General features: G+C 38.8%; 2 protein-coding genes across 4 annotated transcripts in view; both read left to right on the top strand.

The window, feature by feature from the left end:
- Positions 1-2,842: 2,842 nt before the first annotated feature.
- htatip2 (HIV-1 Tat interactive protein 2) lies at positions 2,843-10,828 on the top strand. 2 transcript variants are annotated; one of them, XM_060877267.1, is made up of 6 exons: positions 2,843-2,995; positions 5,934-6,117; positions 7,685-7,792; positions 8,844-8,981; positions 9,134-9,195; positions 9,955-10,828. In XM_060877267.1, the coding sequence occupies exons 1-6, from the start codon at positions 2,886-2,888 to the stop codon at positions 10,172-10,174; spliced, it is 822 nt and encodes a 273-aa protein (XP_060733250.1). In that variant the 5' UTR covers positions 2,843-2,885; the 3' UTR covers positions 10,175-10,828. The 2 variants fall into 2 exon arrangements, with proteins under 2 accessions (XP_060733250.1, XP_060733258.1); XM_060877275.1 differs by lacking the exon at positions 2,843-2,995 and adding an exon at positions 5,541-5,637.
- A 626-nt stretch (positions 10,829-11,454) lies between these two features.
- prmt3 (protein arginine methyltransferase 3) overlaps positions 11,455-22,600 on the top strand; it is a 47,756-nt gene continuing 36,610 nt past the window's right edge. The window contains exons 1-9 of one of the 2 annotated variants that reach the window (XM_060877330.1): positions 11,455-11,502; positions 12,734-12,854; positions 13,487-13,569; positions 14,143-14,192; positions 15,781-15,886; positions 16,750-16,864; positions 17,674-17,806; positions 20,385-20,450; positions 21,341-21,462. In XM_060877330.1, coding sequence (XP_060733313.1) covers positions 11,487-11,502; positions 12,734-12,854; positions 13,487-13,569; positions 14,143-14,192; positions 15,781-15,886; positions 16,750-16,864; positions 17,674-17,806; positions 20,385-20,450; positions 21,341-21,462 — 812 coding nt within the window. In that variant the 5' untranslated portion in view covers positions 11,455-11,486. Of the gene's footprint in view, positions 11,519-12,733; positions 12,855-13,486; positions 13,570-14,142; positions 14,193-15,780; positions 15,887-16,749; positions 16,865-17,673; positions 17,807-20,384; positions 20,451-21,340; positions 21,463-22,600 lie in introns of both variants that reach the window. The other variant, XM_060877338.1, reaches the window with a different exon arrangement.

Below are 22,600 nucleotides of genomic sequence, written 5' to 3'. Positions count from 1 at the left end.
GCCCTAGGTGTGTGTGTGTGTGTGTGTGTGTGTGTGTGTGTGAGTGTGTGTGTGTGTGTGTGTGTGTGTGATAACTGGTGTCCCATGTGAGGTATATATCTAAACTCAGTGTACTGAGGAAAACTTCCTGATCCACTGTGACCATGACCAGGAAAAGTGATAGAAGAATGTGGAAAAAGAAGTAAGGATGCATGGATTGCTCCGTTTGAATGCTATACAACATACAAACTTTCAGAGTGAGGCGGAGGCTGCGGCCTTCCTGTGCACAGTGACAGGAGATTTAATGCGCCGCTTGCAGCTATTTTTGTTTGCTGTCTACACGTTTAGTTTGACCTGTTGATCTGAGTCTTCAGCCATGTGGGAGAGCCTGTGCACATGAGTAAGATTTAAGAGGTGTCAAGTCAAGACAAGTCAAGAAGCTTTATAGCTTCTGCATATATTTATATATTTATATATAGCTGTTGCAGTACACAGTGAAATGAGACAATGTTTCTCCAGGACCATGGTGCTACATAAAACAAAGACAGAGCTAAGACAAGACAAACAAGACAGACAAGACAGTGCAGGACAAAGGACAGTGCAGGACAAGACATTGCACAAAAGACAATACACAAAAGCAGCGCCAACCAGTGTAAATACTGTATGTTCAATCAATATTACGTGTGCGGAAATACTGGAATGAACACATTAGTATTATAGCAGCAGTTATGAGATACCGTAAAGTATTGTGCAAAACAGCAATCAACTGAAATGTGAGACAGCATGTGCAAAGAGCAAAAAAAAAAATGTGTAAAACAGCATGTAAACAGTTTGATGGATGTATATTGGAAGAGTGTGTATATGGTGTAGGTCTGTGCAGTAAATACAGTCGATGTGTGTATTGTGCTCAGTACAGTTCAGTTCAGTTCGGTTATTAAGGTGTCTGATGGCTTGTGGAAAGAAACCGTTACACAGTCTAGTCGTGAGGGCCCGAATGCTTAGGTACCTTTTTCCAGATGGCAGGAGGGTAAAGAGTGTGTGTGTGAGAGGTGTTTGGGGTAAAGAGTGTGTGTGTGAGAGGGGTGAGCGCATGAAAACACAGTGATTTAGACCATACAATGAAATTTTTACTCTGCAAATACACAAAATTAATCAAATAGAATAGAAAAAATTATGAAAATATAATGAAACGCTTTTCCCTGGTGTTGGTATTTTGATGTTTGATGTACTAATGAAACATGATCAACTCTGATAACTGACTGGATAATTGCACGAATGCAGTTTTTGTTAAACAGTGTCAGTTTTTACTTAGTCCTCAGTTCTATGTTGTTTTCATGTCACACCATTGTCCTCCAAGAACGTTGTTGCATTTCCCTTTTTACTGCCCCAGCTATGTGGTGGAGCATTTAAAGTTTCTTGACTTGGATGTAAAGGGGTAAGGTCTTTTCTAATAAAGTGCTATGTAAAAGGGAACTAATTGCTAACTAAGCGCATGTGTATTGGAAACACTGCTTTGTCTGAGCGCACATGCATATTCATTGATTAGTGCGCATGCATTGAACACGCCGCTAATTGCGTTGCCTTTTCTGATAGCTTCGTGTCTTAACGCGTCCATGCTGTTTTCTGACATTCGTGATGTGCGGACCTTCATTCTCCGTCTCTGTGGGATCTTAGACCGGCTGTATTGTCTCGACATGTGCGTGTGACGCGCCCGCTTTCACGGACACTTCCACCCGCAGCTTGCGCTCGAGCTGTCCCGCCAAGCGCCTAGCAACGGGACGTCAATTTAATTTAACCTCCGCGCTAATTACCGGACCGACGGATCGAAGACATCTTTTTTATTTATTTATTTGTACTGTTTTTTTTTGTTTCCCTCCTACCTCTTGGAGCTCGATTGTGCCAAAAGAGCAGCTTTTTACAGAGAACTTAAAAAAAAGGGAAAAGTTCATTATTTTGTGTGTGTGTGTGTGTGTGTGTGTGTGTGTGTGTGTGTGTTCACTCGCTTCTGAAGGAAGGAAACGATTGACCTTCTCTCCTCCTGCATGAGCTCACCCCTACAATGACTTATAGATCCGTTAAAGCAGGGGGGTGTACAAACTTTAGTTCGGCATGTAGTGGTGTATATATAAAGTTCCACAGGCGATCTGGTCTAAACACGAAGAGAAATAAATACCAGGAATGTTTGAAGGATTGAAATAAATTACTGTCCGGTAACTTTTTTACGCGTTTGACTGTTTTTAGCTCAAACATATCCATGGTTTCATTAATAACCAGAAGGTTTATAATGAACTAATTCTGAGTAAACGCTGGAGACGATGGATATGTCAACTGCCTACTGACATAAGTTAAATGAAAATAATCAAATCAAAACGTTAAAAAAAATAAAATAAAAACGTTAATAAAATAAAAATTATAAAATCAAAACGTTAAAAATCTAAATAATTAAATCAAAACGTTAAAAATATAAATAATTAAATCAAAATGTTAAATAAATAAAAATGATTAAATCAAAACGTAAAAGAAAATAATTAAAATAAAAATGTTAAAAAACTAATTAAATCAAAACGTTAAAAAAAAAACACTTCCAGTCACAACCTGTGACATTGACCGATAAGAATTCATGTATAATATTAATACATCGGACATTTTTAATAAGCTATGGCTATGAAGCTAATGGAGACGATGGATATTTCAACTGCCTACTGACATAAGTTAAATAAAAATAATCAAATCAAAACGTTAAAAAAAATCAAATAAAAACGTTAATAAAATAAAAATAATAAAATCAAAAGGTTAAAAATATAATACATCTGACATTTTTAATAAGCTATTAGCAGTGATCTGCGCATGCGCGTAACTAGGAGACAAAACACGGAAGTGGGCGAATCTGAGCAGTAAAACCTGCTATGTCGCTTTTAGAGGGCGGTTTTACTGTTTTTGTTGTTTTGGTCGCGTTAATTGCAGCGGTTTTACACTACATGGAGAATTCAACTGGAGAATACGTGACGTATAAAGGGTAACATTTTAATAAACATCTCTAACGCTGCATGAATAATGCTGAATAAAATGTGGTTCTGTGTCTGCATTATTGTGGACATCTGCACTGTTCGTTAGGTTATTGTCGGATTCTGTCGTTTTTAGTTATTTTTGTTCTTCTATAATAAGTGCTCTTTGAAGGACATATATATATATATATACACTAGATGTCGCCTTGGGTACGGCAGTACATTGGAACGAATGCGTCAATAGAGCCGCCATCTTGGTACAGGGGACCCCCTCCTCTTAATGCATCAGCGGCAATATAGGCAAAGAAATAAAATCAACATAAATCGTCATGAATGCGATTTTCTAGTTTTTTTTTGGTTCGTTCCAAAGGTCAGACATGTACATATCATTAAGTCCAGAGAAAATTTAAGTTTTTGATATTAAGATAATCAAAATATTGATTTTCACAATATAATGCATAGTGCTAGTAGGTGTAAGTTTATTACTTATATTCTTCCACTTGAGTAAACTTCAAATGAACAATCACTACTTACCTTATAGCTACTGCATGTAACACTGCTACAATGGTGTGACTATACATGTTCATTTAAACATTTAAATTGTATTGGTTTATTAAATACAATACACAAAGCTATTTGCTGGTGGAAGCAAATCATGTTTGAAATGATCATAATGTGAAAGTTACATAGTTGAGGTGCCAAAGACCATTCAATATTTTCTTTATTCCTGTCCCGCAATACTTTTGCCACATTAAATAAGTATGTACTAAAGTCACATAAACAAAAAAAAACAAAGTTTGACTTTGAGGGTGAACTTGTGTGTTACACTGCCAATCTAACTGGTGACATCCTTCCAGGACTGTCAGCTGATTTGAGTGTTTAGTATCCCTGCAACAACAACACGACCTTACACAGTTTCTTCCTGACACGTTTTCTCTGCAATTGCAGAGTACGAACCTTTGCGACATGGTGTTGTCTCAACTTATGAAAGGCACAGACAACCAGTGAAATTAAGCTAAAGTGATGGTTGTCTACAATGTGATCACAAAGACCAAATATGTCATATTATACTTTTTTTAATTAACATACGATAAAAAAATCCAAAACCTTTTCAGGCATAATCTGATTAAATATGTCCTTAAGTGAAGTAACTTGATAAAAAAGCATTCTGCTTGTGTTAAGTCCAGGACAATCTAATAAAATATGTTTGACAGATAAGGGAATCTTACAGAACATACATAAAGTTGGGTCTTCACCTTTTAAGCAAAAAAAGCATGGGTCAATGTGTTTAATGTCCTTATTAAGAGCTTCGGAATCTACAAACACTGTCGGTTTTCCTAACTGTCAAAAACTAATGGGTAACTAGCATGGATTAGCTGCGGTCGTTAACCAAGGACTGAAACAAACCAACGTAACCAGAAATATAATTTCCTAACATTCAATATCATAAAACACATTTTCACCTGTGAAATGTAATCCCTTGCTGTCTGGTTTTTATATTTTGTTCATTTGAACATCCAAACGCAGCACAAAAGTCTGCCATCATCTGGCTTTTTGATGCATTTTTAGAACCCCAAGGCGACATCTAGTATAGATATCTATGTTTGAAGAGGTGTAATAAAGGAAGGGGGCATGTCTTACTAAGGAGTAATAAAGGAAGTGGGCGTGTTTTATTGAGTGGTAATAAAGGAAGTGGACGTGTCTTATTGAGGAGTAATAAATGAAGTGGACGTGTCTTATTGAAGTGTAATAAAGGAAGAGGGTGTTTCTTATTGAGGAGTAATAACGGAAGGGGCATGTCTTATTGAGGAGTAATAAAGGAAGGGGGCGTGTCTTATTGAGGAGTAATAAAGGAAGGGGGTGTGTCTTATTGAGGAGTAATAAAGGAAGGGGGTGTGTCTTATTGAGGAATAATAAAGGAAGGGGGTGTGTCTTGAGGAGTAATAACGGAAGGGGCATGTCTTATTGAGGTGTAATAAAGGAAGGGGGTGTGTCTTATTGAGGAGTAATAAAGGAAGGGGGTGTGTCTTATTGAGGAGTAATAAAGGAAGGGGGTGTGTCTTATTGAGGAGTAATAATGGAAGGGGCATGTCTTATTGAGGAGTAATAAATGAAATGGGCGTGTCTTCTTGAGTGGTAATAAAGGAAGGGGCGTGTCTTATTGAGGAGTAATAATGAAGTGGGCGTGTCTTTAGAGGAGTAATAAAGGGAGGGGGCGTGTCTTATAAAGTACTGAGAGTTCTGCACACGCACGCAAACTTTCCTACACTCCTGAAACCCTTGTACTGAATAAGCATGTTAATATTAGCTAGTTAGCTAAAGCTAGAATAAAATCATGGAGAGCAAAAAAAAGGTCATGTTGAGTGCAAATGTTACCTGCTGTTAATAAATACATAATATTAACATGTCAGTCATGACATAACACTGTAAGGTCCTGACAATGGTACAAAAAAAACAACAACACTATACCTGCACAAATTCGACAAGTACATGTCTTACATATAAAGCTGCATGCCATTTGATACAACATTTTTAAGTTCAGTAATGTCCGTTGGTGTGAAATCTGTAAAGGGGAATAATTCCAGGCTTGAAGGACTGTGAAGCAGTAGATATGTGACCAAATGCATACATGCGAGTCATGTATTGCTCAGAAGTAAGTGCATAGCTACAACAGTGGGGACGTGGTGGCTCAGGTGTTGGACTACTGATTGGAAGGTTGTGAGTTTAAATCCCAGGGCCACCTAGCTGTCACATCTGGGCCCCTGAGCAAGGCCCTTACCCCTCAGCTGTATAAACGAGATAAATGTAAGTCTGCCAAATGCCGTAAATGTACGACAGGGAGTTTTTCCCATAATCTCCACAATGTCACCGTAGAGCAAATCAGTGTGAGAGTGAATAGGAAACGCATTAACATGAAATTAACCTGCTGTTTTGTTTTTTAATTAACAGGATGGATGCGGCTGCATTAGAAGAAAACTTCAGGCAAAAGAATAAAAGTTGTTTTATTCTTGGTGCTTCTGGAGAGACAGGGAAAGCACTGTTAAAGGAAATTGTACAGTGCAATATTTTCACCAAAATTACTCTGATCGGGCGAAGAAAGCTGAGCTTTGAGGATAAAACGTATGACAAAGTGGTAATTAGTCATTCTCACTTCCATGACCGCTAAAGAGGAAGCTATTGTGCTAAATTGTATTAGCAATAGACCAAAAATGAAGTGTAAATTAAAGATAGGCAACAAATTAGAGGAAAGTGTGGTCCAGTTAGCTTCTTCCCAGATGATGAAGTTCCCATTTACAGGACTCAAGGACTCAATGAATGGTATAACCAGGATGAAAATAATAATAATAAACAGATACCTCACTCCACCACCGTCATCGTCAAAGCAAAAACTGAGAAAATATCTGTGAGAAGAAGGATTTATGTTGTGTTTTTTCTTCAGTATTACACAGTAGTAGGTAGTCAGCTATATAGAGTCATTTTAACTTTAAAGCTTTGAAATCATAATTCAACTTGTCACTACTTAACTAGCCTTTAAGTATCATTAGGTATAAAGGTTGTTTGTTTGGCCTTATTATAATAAGTATACTAATGTTCCTGTTTACTCAGGATTGATATCATATACTTTACTATATCGTTGCTGTCGGGCGGAATCCTCATATCTCCAAAACCGTTATTTTTCAGGAAATTAAAAAAACGCCATACCTTATCTGCAGTGCACAGGGTTTAGTCCGCGTTGGAGTGGATTGTCTTGCGCTAAATTCCTGTCCTCAGATGAGCACCAGAACTAGCGGGGGTCAAGATTTTTTTTTCCTTTGAGCCCAGTGTTTGGAAGACATTTACCTCAGAAGGCGTGTTGATTCGTTGCAACTCTTATTAAGGAGAAATATGCTGCGAAGCTCTCCCGCGGAGTGAGGAAGAGGTGGACAGTTGAAGTGTCCAATGGAGTTATGAGATTTGCTCAAGCTATTTTCAAGACTTTAGATTGGTTAATAACTTGTAAAAATAACAGACCCACGTGGGGACTGACCAATAGCATCGATTTGGACATACGAGGTTTCCGCCCGTCAGCGACGATATGTATGTAAAAGTGTACTGTCATTCAAGAATTCAGCATGAAATTGATCACCATTAAGGAACAAAGCATTAATGGGAATGTTGGCAATGCCATATTGGTACTGTGCAAACTATGCTGTGTGACCAATAAACGTTTCTGATTCTTACACATTTTTGTTGATCAAAATAATTAATTTAATGCCCCTGATTTCTGTAGTCTCATTTAGCTACATGTTAGCAATCAACTTTTTAAAAAATAAAATGTAAAAAATAAAACGATTATTCCTAATACATTTTATATTGTAGAATAAAAGGTGAAAATATCGTGAGCTTGTATTAACCATAGAGCAAATTTCAGCCATTTAACCAAAAACACAAATTAAAAACCCATTGACTGGAACTGGAGGCCCAACAGTCTGAACTCATTTCTGGGTTTTAGGTCTCAGTAGTGAAGCATTTGTTCCAAAGTGTTTTATTCTTCTTGAAAAGCAGTGATGTGATTACAATTGGTTCTAGATAAAAGATCAGCAAGTCACACTTGAGCATTCAGAACAGGGAATTTAGCAGCGACATAGTTTGTTTCAGTGAGCATGATTTGCTTGAGTAGGTTCAAGAAACTTTGATGATTGATATTAATTTGTTTTAAGGTGCAAGAAGTGGTGGACTTTGAGAAGCTGGATGAATATGCCCAAGCGTTTCAGGGTCACGACGTTGGGTACTGCTGCCTCGGAACAACCAAAGCCAAAGCAGGAACCGTGAGTTTTTGTTTTTTAACTAACTTTAAATCTTTTTTTGGTGATGAAGTGTAAACAGTGTTTACCGTGTACTTTACACTGGAGATAATCAGCCTGCCAGGATAAGTGTGTTCAATTTAATTTGTTGTCGTTTTTTAACTCATTACGAGGCTCAGGTAACTAACAAGTAAAGGAGGCTTATAGCATCTTGTTGGACATCATACAAACTGCCGTTCTGAATCATTACCTATTAGAAGTAAAATACATTTCCACCAATTAGCAAAGATCCGGGGTAAACAGTGTGTCAGTGATGTACAGACACAATGCAATTGTAAGATATGTTTCTCTAAAATTAAGCAGGGTTATCATGGTGTAGATAATGTCTGTAGCTCAGAAATATATGTGAAATACTTGTTCCAAAGGAAAGACCAAGAATAAACATATATCTTTTTCATTTTGCAAGTTTAGGGGTTAGTTTAAAATAATTTGTATGTTTTTTTGAGATTGGATTTCCAGGATTAGCCCAAACCTATAAACCCTGGTTAATGGAATTCACTGGAACACAGTAAAAAGTATGTTTAAAACCTTCAAATAAGAAGGTCCTTGTCTGGTATTGTTGACGACTCCCAGTAACCTAGTACAAGGTTATGCTACAAATTCACTAGCTTGTCAAGTAATTGGGTGAAATGCCTTAGCACTTCTTAGTACTTCTTAAGGGTGGCCAATGGGGTTGAGTCAGAGTCAGGGCTCTGTCCAGGACACTAGAGTAATCCACTACAGCCTTGACCTCTACACTAGGTCTTCATGGAGCTGTTTTGTGCACAGGGACGTTGTCATGCCGGAACAGGGTCTGGACCGTTAGTAGTTCCAGAGAAAGGAAACTGTATGACTTCTGACTTTGTGGCTACAGTTTTGGGAAGAAGCACATATAGGTGTGATGGTCGGGGTGCACATACTTTTGGTTAGATAGTGTATGTGTGAAATTATTGTGGTCATTAGAGAACCCAAGCCAATGAAGTAATGTATTATGCTGAAAAATATTGTAGTGTTAATAAGTGTGTGTGTGTTGCAGGAGGGATTTATCCGTGTCGATCACGACTACGTACTGAAATCAGCAGAACTAGCCAAAGCCGGGGGTTGCACACACTTCCATCTGGAGTCATCTAAAGGAGCTGACAAAACAAGCAGTTTCCTTTATCTAAAAACCAAGGTGTGAATTTATACACACACACACACACACACACACATAAACACACACACACACACACACAGCACCGCCAATAAAAAAAAGCAAACAGTTTGGCAGAAGTAATTGAATCCAGTATGGCTGTGTATTATCTGTGTGTTGATGTTGTGTTGCAGGGCCAAGTTGAAGCAGATATAGAGGAGCTGAGCTTTGAGCGATACTCCATCTACAGACCGGCGTATGTTACTCATTAACGCTTACACAGTTACATGATAATGAGTGTAAAAATAATCAGCAAATGCTATTTGCTACAGTGTGAACTGAACACTTTGCTTTTTATATGGAAGCAATAGTTTTTATAATATGCTTTTGATGTTTAATTCCATTCCTCACTCCTGGGGTAATAAGAACTGGGGTCACAGCTGGACTGAATTCATCGCTGAGGCTGTGCTAGTGAGACTGACTGGTCACTGGTGTTATTTCTTCACTTATATTTCTGAAATATTTCAACAAGAATTACACAAGTTTTATAGCAGTGTAACGGTGCCTGTAGTGAAGCAGCTTTCCATCAGATAATAAGCATGTATTATTAATAACAAACAAAAAGACCATAACTGACAAATTTAGATTACCTGAAACAAAACCGAAAGATATTTACAATCATTTAAAAAATATATTTGTTATTTGCTAAAAACCTACAGTCCACTTACGTGTGTGTGTGTGTGTGTGTGTGTGTGTGTATATGTTGTGGTTTTAGCTGCGAACTGAAGAACATGGCTTTTAAAAAAGTAAAAATATTCAAATTTTATGAAAGAAACAATGTGACAATTGACAATGTGACAATTTTTAACACTATATGTAGATACAGTAACATCTAAAAATCTAACAGATACAGTTTATCTAAAAATAAAACACCACGTTTTCCGTGTTCTGGAATTTTTTTAAATGTCATGCTGCAGTCCACTACAGCCATTTACATGGATGTCTCTGACTTCAGAGTGCTGTTGGTGAACAGAGAGGAGAGTAGACCAGCTGAATGGATGGCACGAAGGTTTCTCGGAGCGTTCTCCTCCGTGTTCCCCACAGCGATGTCCATCCCCATCACCACTGTGGCTCGAGCCATGCTGATCAACACACTCATCAAAGGAGAGCGAAAAACCGAGATCCTCGAAAACAAAGCCATTTACAACCTCGGCAAGATTGAGGAAAAGCGTTAAGATGTGGATTGTTCGAGTCTTGTGTAACAAGTGCTTTAATTTCTTCCTCCGTTAAGGGACATTTTTTCATTTGGTGATTTCCTGTCTAGAGACTTTAATCTCACTTGCATAAAAAACATAAGGGATTTTCTGTTCATCTGTGAGCATTTAACAGCTTTAAGTTTTCCTAAAGGCTGCTCTTCAGTCCTAAACCTGAAACGGTCTGTTTTGTGCACTACTATACTATATGATTTAATTTAATTTTATACATTTTATTTTCTGGAGATGAATGGAATTATTTCCTTGAATATTAATTAAAGTTATCTGAGTGAATTGTAGAATAGTCACTTATCAAAACACCTGCATTTTTTAATTTATTTTTTACAGGTCTTTATTATTATTTCTTTATCAAAAAATAAACATATTAATATCACATTTTTGTTAGTTCTTAGATGCTGCACTCACTACTTTGCCGTTCATAACCAATTGATCAAGTAACCTGAAATCCCGACACGGTGTAATATAATGACGGACATGATGACGAAGCAAATAGAACTCTGCTACAAAACCATGATGATGCCACCCCATGATTCACAGTTAGGATAAGCTTCTTATGTTGTCTTATTTCCAGCAGATACAATATTTCTTGTTTAAATAAAAAGGTTTTATTCGGAATTCATCTGTTCGGCTAATTGGATCGAGAACTTTAGACAGACAGGCAGCTGTGTTCACTTTGGAGAGTAGTGACTTCTTCCTTCTTATCCTATGCCATACTCACCAAGGGTGGACTACAGGTTCTTAGAGGTTAAACCTGGGGCTTCTTTTTGCTCTGTGACTCCCCATTCAACACCAACAAGCACTGAAAGCAGAACAAATTCCCATTGAATTTGGCATCAATTAAAGGTTTGCAAACTCTACTGACATTTAGGTTTGCTTTTGAAACATAGAGAATATTTCATCGATTCTTTTAAGTCACCTCTTAATGCCAGTAGCACAGGATTCTGAAAATTAAGAATAAAGCCAGGTTCAGTGGTCCACTGTGACTAAAAGCAGTTTATAGTTCTACAAAGTGATGACGCTCAATAACCAATGAACTGAATATACAACAATTAATAAAGGTCATTTTTTTGGGTAAGTTTATGGATTTTTGAATAAGGTTCAGAGTCACAGTAAGTGTTCAGAGGCGCAGTAAATGTGCATGAAAAAAAAATTATGCATATTATATTGTATTAAGATTTTTTTTTCTTCAAAAGCGGACTTTTATAGAAGCCATTCTGAATTAACTTCCGTTTCGACTTTTTCTCACCGGAAGAAGTCAGAAGAAACAACAAAAATGGCGGAATACACAGGTAACACGTGAAAGATGTAAATATTGTTACTAATCTGTTCCTTATAGTTTTTTTTACGAGTGTTTGTTAAAGGCGTTAAATAAACCAATAATGCAAATGTCTCGGTTTAATTTCAGGGGAAAATCCTCGTGCTTAAAATGATGTTATGGAAAAGCATTCAAATGAGTATAAATAGATATAATTACAATTTAATGCTAATCGGAAGCATTCCTGGGTCTAATTATAAAGTGTGTGTTGTTATATGGAATAAAACATGTTGCTTGATGTGTTCAGACTCACAGCGTTTACTCCATCAGTGCAGAAGCAGTTTGGGGATATTTATGAATTAAGAATTTAAGAATTATAACTCAGAGCTACTGTAAGATTTCTACATTTTAACGTAGCAATGTATATTTAATTCAATTCAGATTTATTTATATAGAGCGTTTTACTATTGACATTGTCTCAAAGCAGCTTTACAGAACATAAACATAAAATAAAAGGTTATTATAAAGATTAATATAATACAAAAATTCAAGATTAATATTAGACATATTTAAATGTGTTTGTATTTATCCCTAATGAGCAAGTCTGAGGTGACTCAGGTGACTGTGGCGAGGAAAAACTCCCTTAGATGGTAAAGGAAGAAACCTTGAGAGGAACCAGACACAAAGGGGAACCCATCCTCATATGTGTGATGCTGAAGGGTGTGATTATAAATATACAGTCTGATAAATGTTGTATTGATGAGGAGGTTGTTGTCCTCAAAGACCACATGGAGTTGGATCTCCTCTTTAGTATAGAGTCTTACTGGAGCTGGAACATCTCTAGATGTCTCAGGATCCTCACAGAGTCGGCCTCATCTCAGTGGAGGTCCTAAATCTATTTAACATAAGGAACTAAAACCAAAAGGAATAGATGTTGAGCTGACATTTCTAGACTTTTTGTTAGAATGAACTTGTACCAATCAGAAGGTTGTAAGTTTGATTCCCATGTCCACCAAGCTGCCACTGTTGCCTGAGCAAAGCCCTCTCTGGATAAGGGCGTTTGTTAAATGTAAATGATTCATCTCTCTCTGCTGTCACAACCAACACGATGCGGTTAAGTTACAGGAAACCAACTGATTTACATGTTAACGCATTGCTGTGTACTTGTGCAGAAGATGTGTTCTGTACATCAGTTTGGGGCTAAAACATTTTAGCCATAGTTGAGAAATCTAATTCTCACATGTACTTAATTTAAACTTTTAAAGATCTCGGCGGTGCAGGCGACGAACTTCCAGAACTCTCTGACAGCGAGGATGAGGACCAGTGGATGGAGGAAGATGACGGACAGGAGACAGAAGAGAGAGTGTCGTGCCTTTTCTGTGACAGGTAGCAACCTCGAAGAGAATATAAAAGATGAAGAAGGCGGTTCTGTAAATGCGGCTTGAGCAGACGTATCTAAATAAAGCTGAATAGGGGATGTGGTAGCCTACTGGTTAAGGTGTTGGGTTACAAATTGGAGGGTTGTGAGTTCGATTCCCACGTTCACCAAGCTGCCGCTGCTGGGCCCCTGAGCAAGGTCCTTAACCCTCAATTGCTCAGTTGTATACAAATGAGATAATGTAAGTCTCTCTGGATAAGGGCGTCTGCTAAATGCTGGAAATGTAAATACATAGTGTGTAAACACGCAGTTATTATGTTATAAGGGCTAAGAACGAAAACGAAGCGGATCGTCATTTATCACATATTTACTGTTACAGTAAATGATAAAGTTCTGTTTATATATATGTGTGGACAAAGTGAATTATTTCCCTGTGAAAGAGATTTATGGCGTTCCATACAGCACATACTTTTGTGTTTTGTTATTGTCGTTACGACTTGACTGTTTTATGCTTCTAGAATGTGTTCCACAAACAAAACATGTCAATAATCTACTGAACTTCATTCTACTGAACTACATATATATTAATAATCATTAGAAATAAGAAGATGATCCTTGTCTCTGTGTGATTTGGACCCAGGTTCCTGTGCTCGGTTTCTGAAACGCTCCTTCACTGCCGGGTCGATCACGACGTTAGCGTAGCAGATTTGGTGAAAAAACACAGTGAGTATTTCTTTAATCACGTCCCATTCGTTTCAAAATCACAGCCAATAATGCTTACAGTTTGATTCAGTCTCTTCTGACTGACCAGATCTTTCAGTGTCTTGCCTTCCGTATGGTGCCGTTGTCGAAAATACACTTAGGTTGCGTGTCCATTTTTAAAATAATACTCAGTGTCTAGGTAATACAACGGTAATTAGGTAACGGAGCCTAAAACATGAGCTCCATCTTGAATCAGTCAGCACAAGTTTCTTGTGTTCAGCTGTGATGTCAGTCAATCAGTTAAGATGACATCAGTCAGTAGAACATGTTCAGTTCGTGTCTAATTACTACAGAAACCACACAGTGATGATGATAGGAGTCTGCCTGGTGGTCATAGCAACAAATAGTTAAATATTCATATTTATTGGATGATCAATTTTTACTACATTTAAGGGACTGGTCACTGATCACACAAAACTTTTAAGTCATTCGCCTTCTTTTTCATTCTACAGAGTCAACACTGAGATTGTTTTATTAACTCGTAGACAGCTGATATGTGTGCCATTTTTTCTGTTAATTATTTTTTTTCAACAGGGCTCGATGATTACGGATACATAAAGATGATAAACTACATTAGAACGGCGGTAAGTGTTTATTAAGTGTTTAAGTGATTGGTTTGTTTCATTAATGATTATACCCTGGATATAGATATATTATGGCTATTAAAACGGCAGGTTTTTGTGAGAAATCGTCATCATGATGTCAGAACTTTTTTCCCCCCAGTTGAAGTGGGAAGTTACAGTGAATAAAAACGAAGTCAAAAACAACCAAACATATGAAAGTAAAAAACTTACAGTTGACTTGGTGACATAAGTTTGCGCACCCTTTTCTAAGCGGGGGTGTGGCTGTGTTCAGAGTCAACAAATCAAATGCATCTCATGTTTTAAGGTAATTATTGTGCAGCTGTCATCAGTGATCTGATTTTATTTAACAACAAATAAAGATCATCTGTTTCTGTACAGGGGCACGGTGGCTTAGTGGTTAGCACGTTTGTCTCACACCTCTATGGTTGGGGGTTCGATTCCCACCTCCAAACTGTGTGTGGAGTTTGCATGTTCTCCCTGTGCCTCCGGGGTTTCCTCCGGGTACTCCGGTTTCCTCCCCTGGTCCAAAGACATGCATGGTAGGTTGATTGGCAACTCTGGAAAATTGTCCGTAGTGTGTGATTGCGTGAGTGAATGAGAGTGTGTGTGTGTGCCCTGCGATGGGTTGGCACTCTGTCCAGGGTGTATCCTGCCTTGATGCCCGATGACGCCTGAGATAGGCACAGGCTCCCCGTGACCCCAGGGTGGTTTGAATAGGCGGTAGAAAATGAGTGAGTGAGTGAGTGAGTGAGTGAGTGTTTCTGTATAATTTTCTTCACGTCGCCTCGGTTTTATCCGACTGCCGAAGCCGTGTCCATAAAGAGCTTACAAAGCATACCTTCATCCACACACAGAGAAAATAGAGCAGCACAGTGACATCACCAAGAACAGGACATACAGTATGAAACATCTATAAAATACACAAGATAAAAATGTACCCAGAAGGTTGCACAGAAGCCTTACAGCAACATTAACGGCTGCAGGAAGATCTGACACGCAATGCTTACTGATTACTCATATCATTGACACGTCTGGGCAAGGTGTAGGACGACTAGACGAAGCCCTTTCTAATGAAAAACTCCTCGAAAGCACCTTAAAACATGTGGTACAATGTGTCATAGTCTGATGAGATGGTTTGGTGCAGCATGGTGGTGGTAGCATCAGGCTTTAGAGCTTCTTTTATTCATCCGGACACTGAGGTTTTTCCTCAAGCTGAATTGAAAAGTGATAAAAGTACTGACACGATTTATCTTCTCTCGAAACCTACCGTTTTAACAGGGGTGTGTAAACATTTTACATCCACTGTACATATTGATTTAAATCTATCATGTTTTATTACATATTGTGTAAATAATCAGTAAGTAAATTTAACCAGATATCAGTTTTTGTGCTAATCCAGAGAAAAGGAGATTAATAAAGAGAAAATGTGACATATGATTTATTACGTCCTTTGTAAGTATCACAGAGTCATAGTTTAGTGTTATATTGCGTTCAGAAAGTTGTTGAATAATTCATGGGGCTTTTGTAAGATTTTCCAGCTTTTAATATGAAAAGGAAAAGTTTAATTATTGTATTCTGTGTGCTGTAGAAGTGCAGCGTGGAGAGTTTGGCGTCGTGTTCAGGTGACGGTTTGCCATGGAGCGGAGACGAGTTCATGAAGCCGGCTCTGCCTGATGACCCGCTGCTGCAGATCGGTACAGAACATCAAATCTGAAGCTTCCTAAGCTGTCCAACAAACTCTCCAGATTCTAATTGAATCATCTGTTTTTCCCCCCAGCAACTGTTTTGTTAAGATCTAAAAGTTAGACATGAAAACACTGAATCTGAGTTTTTCAGTTAGAGTTAAGTCTTTGCTTTGATCGGAGATGTTACTGTTGCGGCGAAGGTTCCGTGGTCAGAATTCCTCGCAAAAAAGGAATTTTCATCCTATGCAAGTAATAAGGAACAAACCGGTCATAATTCTCTCAACAAAGAACAACCATGAGGTCAAAGAAATCATTGGGATTGGGATTGAATCTGAAAGTCAGACTAATTGAGCTCCAGAGGTTCAGGTGTTTATTATAATGTGACAAAAACCCAGTAGAAGCCAAGTGACTGCTCCCATTCTGTGGTCCATTTGCTCTGAAAGCCACTCATTTTATCCTGAGGAACTGAGGAACCTTTGAACATTTTAGGACCCTACGTTCTCCACACCTCAGATAAGACCTCTGTGTTCACTTTACAGAGAGGAATGCTAGATGCTTCTCAAATCCAGGTGTAGGAAAGCTTTTAGTGGCGTTCATCGATGCAGGAGACGATTAATCACAGAGCTTGAAGTGTTACAGTAATCTTCTGTTAGTCCTCCTAGACATTTCTAGTCTGATTCTAATTTAAATATAACTAACATTTGTGTGTTAGTTGCTATTTTGTATTTAATCCTGAGTCTTGTATTGATTCACTGACTCAATTCTTTTTACTATTTTATACCACATGATGCTTTGGATAGAAACTGAGCGGTTTGTGTTTTTATATAAGTTTGTGTGTGTGTGTGTGTGTGTGTGTGTGTGTGTGTATACAGACGTGACCGAGCTGGGTGGTGACACAGCGGACGACAACGTGTCCACGTGGGTTCGGAGAGCTCAGCAGGCCGAGGAGAACCTCAGCCGAGCAATGGAAGACCTGCGGAAACTCAAGTATGACATTTACACCTCGTTTTCATGCATGAGAAAAAAAGTACAATCAGCTACAGGTTTGTTTTTATACAGTATGTATACAGTGTGTCCAGATTTCTACACATTTCACATGCGCAAAGTTACAGAGCTACAACACTTCTGATTTCTACAAAATGAAATTACACAAATTCACACTCATGCCTATACTACAGTGGGTCTGAAAGTCTGAGAGCACAGTGAAAATCTGGGATATATTTTTTTCATTCTAAAATTGGAAAGAAGGTTTTAGATTTTGTCTTGATTATTTAAATATTTAATGTAAGCGAACGTATGATATTAAACACGTTAACTGTTTTGTGCAAAAGATTCGATTTTCCTCATGTCTCTTAAGAGTGTGATCAGACAATCTAAAATAGATCTATGGAGTCTGTGGCAGCTCAGGTAAAGAGGAGCAAGTTGATCCATTTGTGTGTTTCTGATCACAAAAACACAATGTCCGTCCGTCCTTCCATCAATCCATCCATCCATCCATCTTTCCTGTCCTGTCTTCCCTAGCGTGTCCAGCAGGGGGCGTGGTTGGGCTACTCTTGGTCTTAGAGAGTCGCAGTGAATTTGGGGGGAAAATTCCACTGCAGTGGTTAAGTTTAAGTGCACGTGCACTCACGTGTGTGTTCGAAGTGCTGTTTGGGATGAAAACCACAGGGTCTGTGTCCACTCTGTTGACCCCTGTGTGATTCATCAATTTTTTTCTCAACTTTTTCTCTCATTTTTTGTTTAAAATGAATACCAAATGAAAATGAATAACACCACAAACGTGTCGGTGTGTGTAGAACTTTTGCACAGGGCCTGGTGCTGAATTCGGACGTGATCCAGAAGTGTGTAGGGAGTGTAGCGGAACTGCGAGAGGACGAGGCCTATTTCAGTTCTTATGGGCATTACAGCATCCATGAAGAAATGCTTAAGGTAAGACACACACACGAGTGAAACTTGCCCAGGATAGAGCCCAGGTTGGAGACAACCTTAATTATCCGAGTCGAGTCTTAGCTTTAGCTAAGTTGGATATTCTAATACAGTAAATGAACTGATGTAGCTACCCAGCTAGTTACCAGTAGCTACTCAGTTACTTGTGATGCGTGTGGTGTGGTGTGGTGTCATGTGGTGCGATGCAACTTGAGGAGATCTACAGCGTTAACGTGCTCGGTAAACTATGACTACAGGACGTGTAGACTGATGGGAGGAACTGTTGCACTCTGAGATGGATGAATAAAGCAGCCGGAGAATTTTGATTTCCAGTTTCTTAGTGTTTAATGTACAAAAGTTAGAATCCATTCAGCCTTTTAAGTACGTGGAGTAAGCAGTGACATCTTTCTCAGGATCCTCTGTGTATTGGTGAAACGTGTATCATCATAATGCATAATGTAGAGCGTTATAAAACATTTATATGTATGTTTTATGTAAATGTTAAACTGCACATGCGATGTTTCCTTCAGGAAGTGGCCTTCCAGCTTGATTTATGATGTGTATCTCAAATTCACGCTTCCAAAGTGCTTGATAATATTAACACCTAGTGTGTGTGTGTGTGTGTGTGTGTGTGTGTGTGTGTGTGCTGTTTGGTTTTAAGGCTGAATTTTCTCATAATTTTAGTTACAATGCTATGATTTAAGCCTGTAAGAGGAGAAACAGACACTGCAGTAAAGTGCAGGAGAGAAGCTGCAGCTGATCCAATTGGTGTTTTTTTTCCTGTACGTTAAGACCGAGTTGTGCGTCACAGTGGCGATGTCTTTTTACTGCCGTCATAAAGATTAGAGCAGTGACTCACACAGGTCCTCATATATACGTTTAATTTAGCTGTAATGAAAGCCTGCAGTCACACTACCCCTGCACGGAGACCCCTGATCTACACTAAACAAACCATCTGTATTAAGTGCCTCTAGAACTTTTAGAATGTTCTGTATTTCTATACAAATTAGACATGAAACATGATCAGGTTTTCATCCGAAACCCATAAACTAGATAGAAAAAGACAACCTAATTAAACAAATGACCCAAAAACATCAGTCTATATTATTGCCGTTTTTATAGACCTAAACATGAAACGTATCAGTCCGGATGTGGTTTTGGAAAGTATTGAACGTCCAGATAACAATTAAATCCGCTCGATCTTTTAACGTTTAGAGATCATCTGGCAAAAGTCACGTGACCCAGTTGGGAGTGTATTATTTACAGAAGCGACCCAGATGCCAAGGGTAACTCTGAAGGAGGTGGAAATTTACACTTCAGATGGGAGGAGGTGCTCACAGGACAGGTCTGTTTTTTATAGAAGAGCAGCAAAATAAAAAGCTATCGGCAAAAACACATCCTGTTTCCTGCTGTACGTGTGGAAAAAGGTTCTTTGGTCTGATTAGACCGAGACTGGACATTTTGGCCACGGCACAATACTCCGGGTTTGGCTGCCGCTAACCCTGAGAACACACAGAGTAAAGCATGGTGATGGTAGCATCATGTTGTGGGGGAGGTGCTCCCCATCAGCAGGGTCTGGCAAACTGGCCAGGATTACAATGAGTGAATGAAATGGGCGGAGCTATTTATAAGCCAGTCCTAGAAGAAACTGTATTTCAGACTTGAGAGTGTGAATGAAGAGCAACTTCTAATACAACAGTGAACCAAAGCTACGATGTAGTGATACACATCCAAGAGCCTGAATGTATTAAATCTAGACCACATTAACGCTGATGAGCAGAGCTGAAAGAGACATACGCCAGAAGACTTTTCACACCAGCCAAGAGGAGTTCGACCCATGTATTGAAATAGGGGTAAATACTTATGCAAGCAACAAATCCCTGTTTTACTGTTTAATTGAACTGGTTCCAAAAAAAAAAACACCTTACATCTTTAAATGGTTGGAAATGTTTAACACAAAAGATTAAAACTATTTCAATTCCACATTTTAGCTACAGGATGTGGAATATTTCATTGAATTCTGTATATGTTAGGATTCGCTCGCTACGTGACCGCGATATAGACATAACCAGATGTTGGATATTAATCTGTCTGACGGTGTATCGTGATAATTATGCTAGATTAAAAGAAAGCTCTTATGCACAGTGTGCTTTTGTCTGCTTTTGTCGGGATGAGCCGTGTTATTCCTTCTGTGAGGACATGAATGTTTGTCAGGAAAAGAGTAATTTATAAAATAATCTGGTCTTTATTTATTTAGCTATTCACTTCTATTATTTAGAGCCTGAGATACACCTAACAGTCACAGGTACATCCTCCTGGAGCTACAGATTAAGTTTTTTTGTTTACCTTCTTTGAATTTCTTTCCTTTTTATTCCTCAGTTCTCTGGCAAAAACAAAGTAAGTCGTCTTTTCCAACTGTGGCGTTGTATGAGAATTAAACTTCCAGGAATTAGCGATCTGGGATTACACTTTTGCCTGGAGAGAGACACATTTTGTCTTCCTAATAGAAAAGGTAATGGTGACACTGTCATTACTTACAACTCTCTCTTGTTTTTTTTCCCCCCCCTTTTCTCACTCGCAGGATAAAGTGCGCACTGAAAGCTACCGGGATTTTATGTTCGGCAACCCAGATTTGTTCAAGGACACGGTGTGTATAGATTCTGCCTTCCATTTCTTTCTCTGTTAACGTTAGCATTAGCACAATGGTTTGTGCAGGAGGGGGAAAGGGTTAACAGGCTTGATGACCAATGCTGATTTAACATTTTATTATAATGAACTACAGCATTTTATATTTAGAGTGTATGACTGCAAAGAACTGATAACAGGAAATGTTCTCTCTCTCTCTCTCTCTCTCTCTCTCTCTCTATCTCTCTCTCTCTCTCTCTCCCACACACACACACACACACAGTCAGTGTAATGCACAGGAGCTCATATAGAGGCCATTTATTATGTGCTGACAGGAAGTAGATCGGTTTTAAACAGCCGCTGTTAGAAACCGATATAGAAAAGGAGGGAGCGAAGGAAAAGCACTGTGTTATCTGATGTATCAGAGGTCAAAGGTCATTTGGTGAGCGCCTGCCAGATCAGCGAGGCAGCGCGCCCCTGTCGGCTTGATAACACCGAATCAAGGAGTTTTAAAGATGAATTTGAAAAATAACCATAAAAAATCAGTTGCATAAAGACAACCTGGGAGATAAACAGCGTCATAGTGAGCAAGTGTTCGATTCACTGCATGGTGTTTACTGTATCCCAAACACAGTACACACTTTAATCACTTAACCAGAGTGGGATACTTTTGTAAATCAGCATCCTGCCATTTTTATAAGGAGCTCTCGATTACATTTTTAAGTCGGTGAGTTCTAATGTATTATTTGGTAATTGAGCCAGCTGTGTTTGTCTTTTTTAGAGAAAGTCTTCCAATGACCAATTTATAATTCAGAGTTCATTTCAGATGGTTTTTCGGTCACTCATTCCACACATAGTGAGCTGAACGTTTCATTTCAATAGGTTTATTATTGCTTATGGTTTTCCCTCTAGGTGGTGCTAGATGTGGGATGTGGTACTGGAATCCTGTCCATGTTCGCTGCTCGTTCTGGGGCCAGGAAGGTCATTGGTGTTGACCAATCGGATATCATCTACCATGCTATGGACATTGTCAGGTGAGGTGTCTATCTGCCTGTCTGTCTGTCTGTTTGTCTGTCTAGGACGTAAATGCAGTATACTCCCATTGTAGTTGCATTAGCTAATCAGCATAGTACACAAAGTTTTCAGAGAAACAAGACAGCCAATCTATCCGTCTCCCCATCGCATGCTACATTGCTCCTCCCTCACCTGCTTGCAGTACACACACACACTGCAGATGATGTGTAATAGTGTTCTGCCAAGTGTGTAATCTCTTTCAGGTTGTGTTGCATTCATGTTTTTGTGTATTGCATTTATGGCCCTGTATGTAACTGTGGGTGAGTTTATCATCGTGACTGTTATTATTATATATGCTAGAATGTCAGCAGGATGTACAAGAAAGACTGAAGTTTAATTTTACACGCCATTGGGCCGTTGTGAGGCCAGCTGTGTGGCTGAGTGTGTTTCAGAGGTGTGGGGCCTATACCCTATGTAGGGTTGTGGTAGCTCTGTGGTTAAGGTGTTGGGCTACTGATCGGAAGGTCATGGGTTCGAACCCTAGGTCCACCAAGCTGCCACAGCTGGGCCCCTGAGCAAGGCCCTTAACCCTCAGTTGTAAGTCACTCTGGATAAGGGTGTCTGCTAAATGCCGTAAATGTAAATACACAACACAGACATTCCCTATTCAAACATCACTACAAACAGAGAAAAAGACTGAAAAAGAAAAGGATTTCATACTAAGAAGAGAACAGATACAAATAGATACATAAACATAAAGAGACTGTTCAGCTTTGGAGAAAAAGGCCCAAAAATGGGAGAGATGTTGGGAAGAAGAGGATGCTTTTGAAACGTCACTTGTTGATGAGGTACTGGGAAGGCCACCATACCTGCTCTGTTTTTAGAAGGAACTTCATTTTGATGTTCTCACCTGGCTTATGTAAAATTTACAGCTCAAATTTAGATGATCAGACATAACATTAAAACCACCTGCTTAATATATTACAAAATTTCACTTGTGCCAACAAAACCTCTCTGAGCCGTCGAGGCCTGGACTGCATAAGGCCGCTGATGGTGTGCTTTGGAATCTGACACTACAATGTATAAGCCTTTGAGTTTCCTACATGGATCAGGCTTGTTGTCCAGCATATCCTATAGAAGCTCGATTGGATTGAGGTC

Source organism: Tachysurus vachellii, chromosome 1, assembly GCF_030014155.1.
Source record: "Tachysurus vachellii isolate PV-2020 chromosome 1, HZAU_Pvac_v1, whole genome shotgun sequence".
Taxonomy (NCBI): Eukaryota; Metazoa; Chordata; class Actinopteri; order Siluriformes; family Bagridae; genus Tachysurus; species Tachysurus vachellii.
This window is presented reverse-complemented; position numbering and strand designations above follow the sequence as displayed.

Coding starts and splice junctions, on each gene's coding strand:
- htatip2 (XM_060877267.1), top strand. CDS start 2,886: ATGTCGCTTTTAGAGGGCGGTTTTACTGTTTTTGTTGTTTTGGTCGCG. Junction 2,996..5,933: donor GAATACGTGACGTATAAAGG/GTAACATTTTAA, acceptor TTTAATTAACAG/GATGGATGCGGCTGCATTAG. Junction 8,982..9,133: donor TCCTTTATCTAAAAACCAAG/GTGTGAATTTAT, acceptor GTTGTGTTGCAG/GGCCAAGTTGAAGCAGATAT.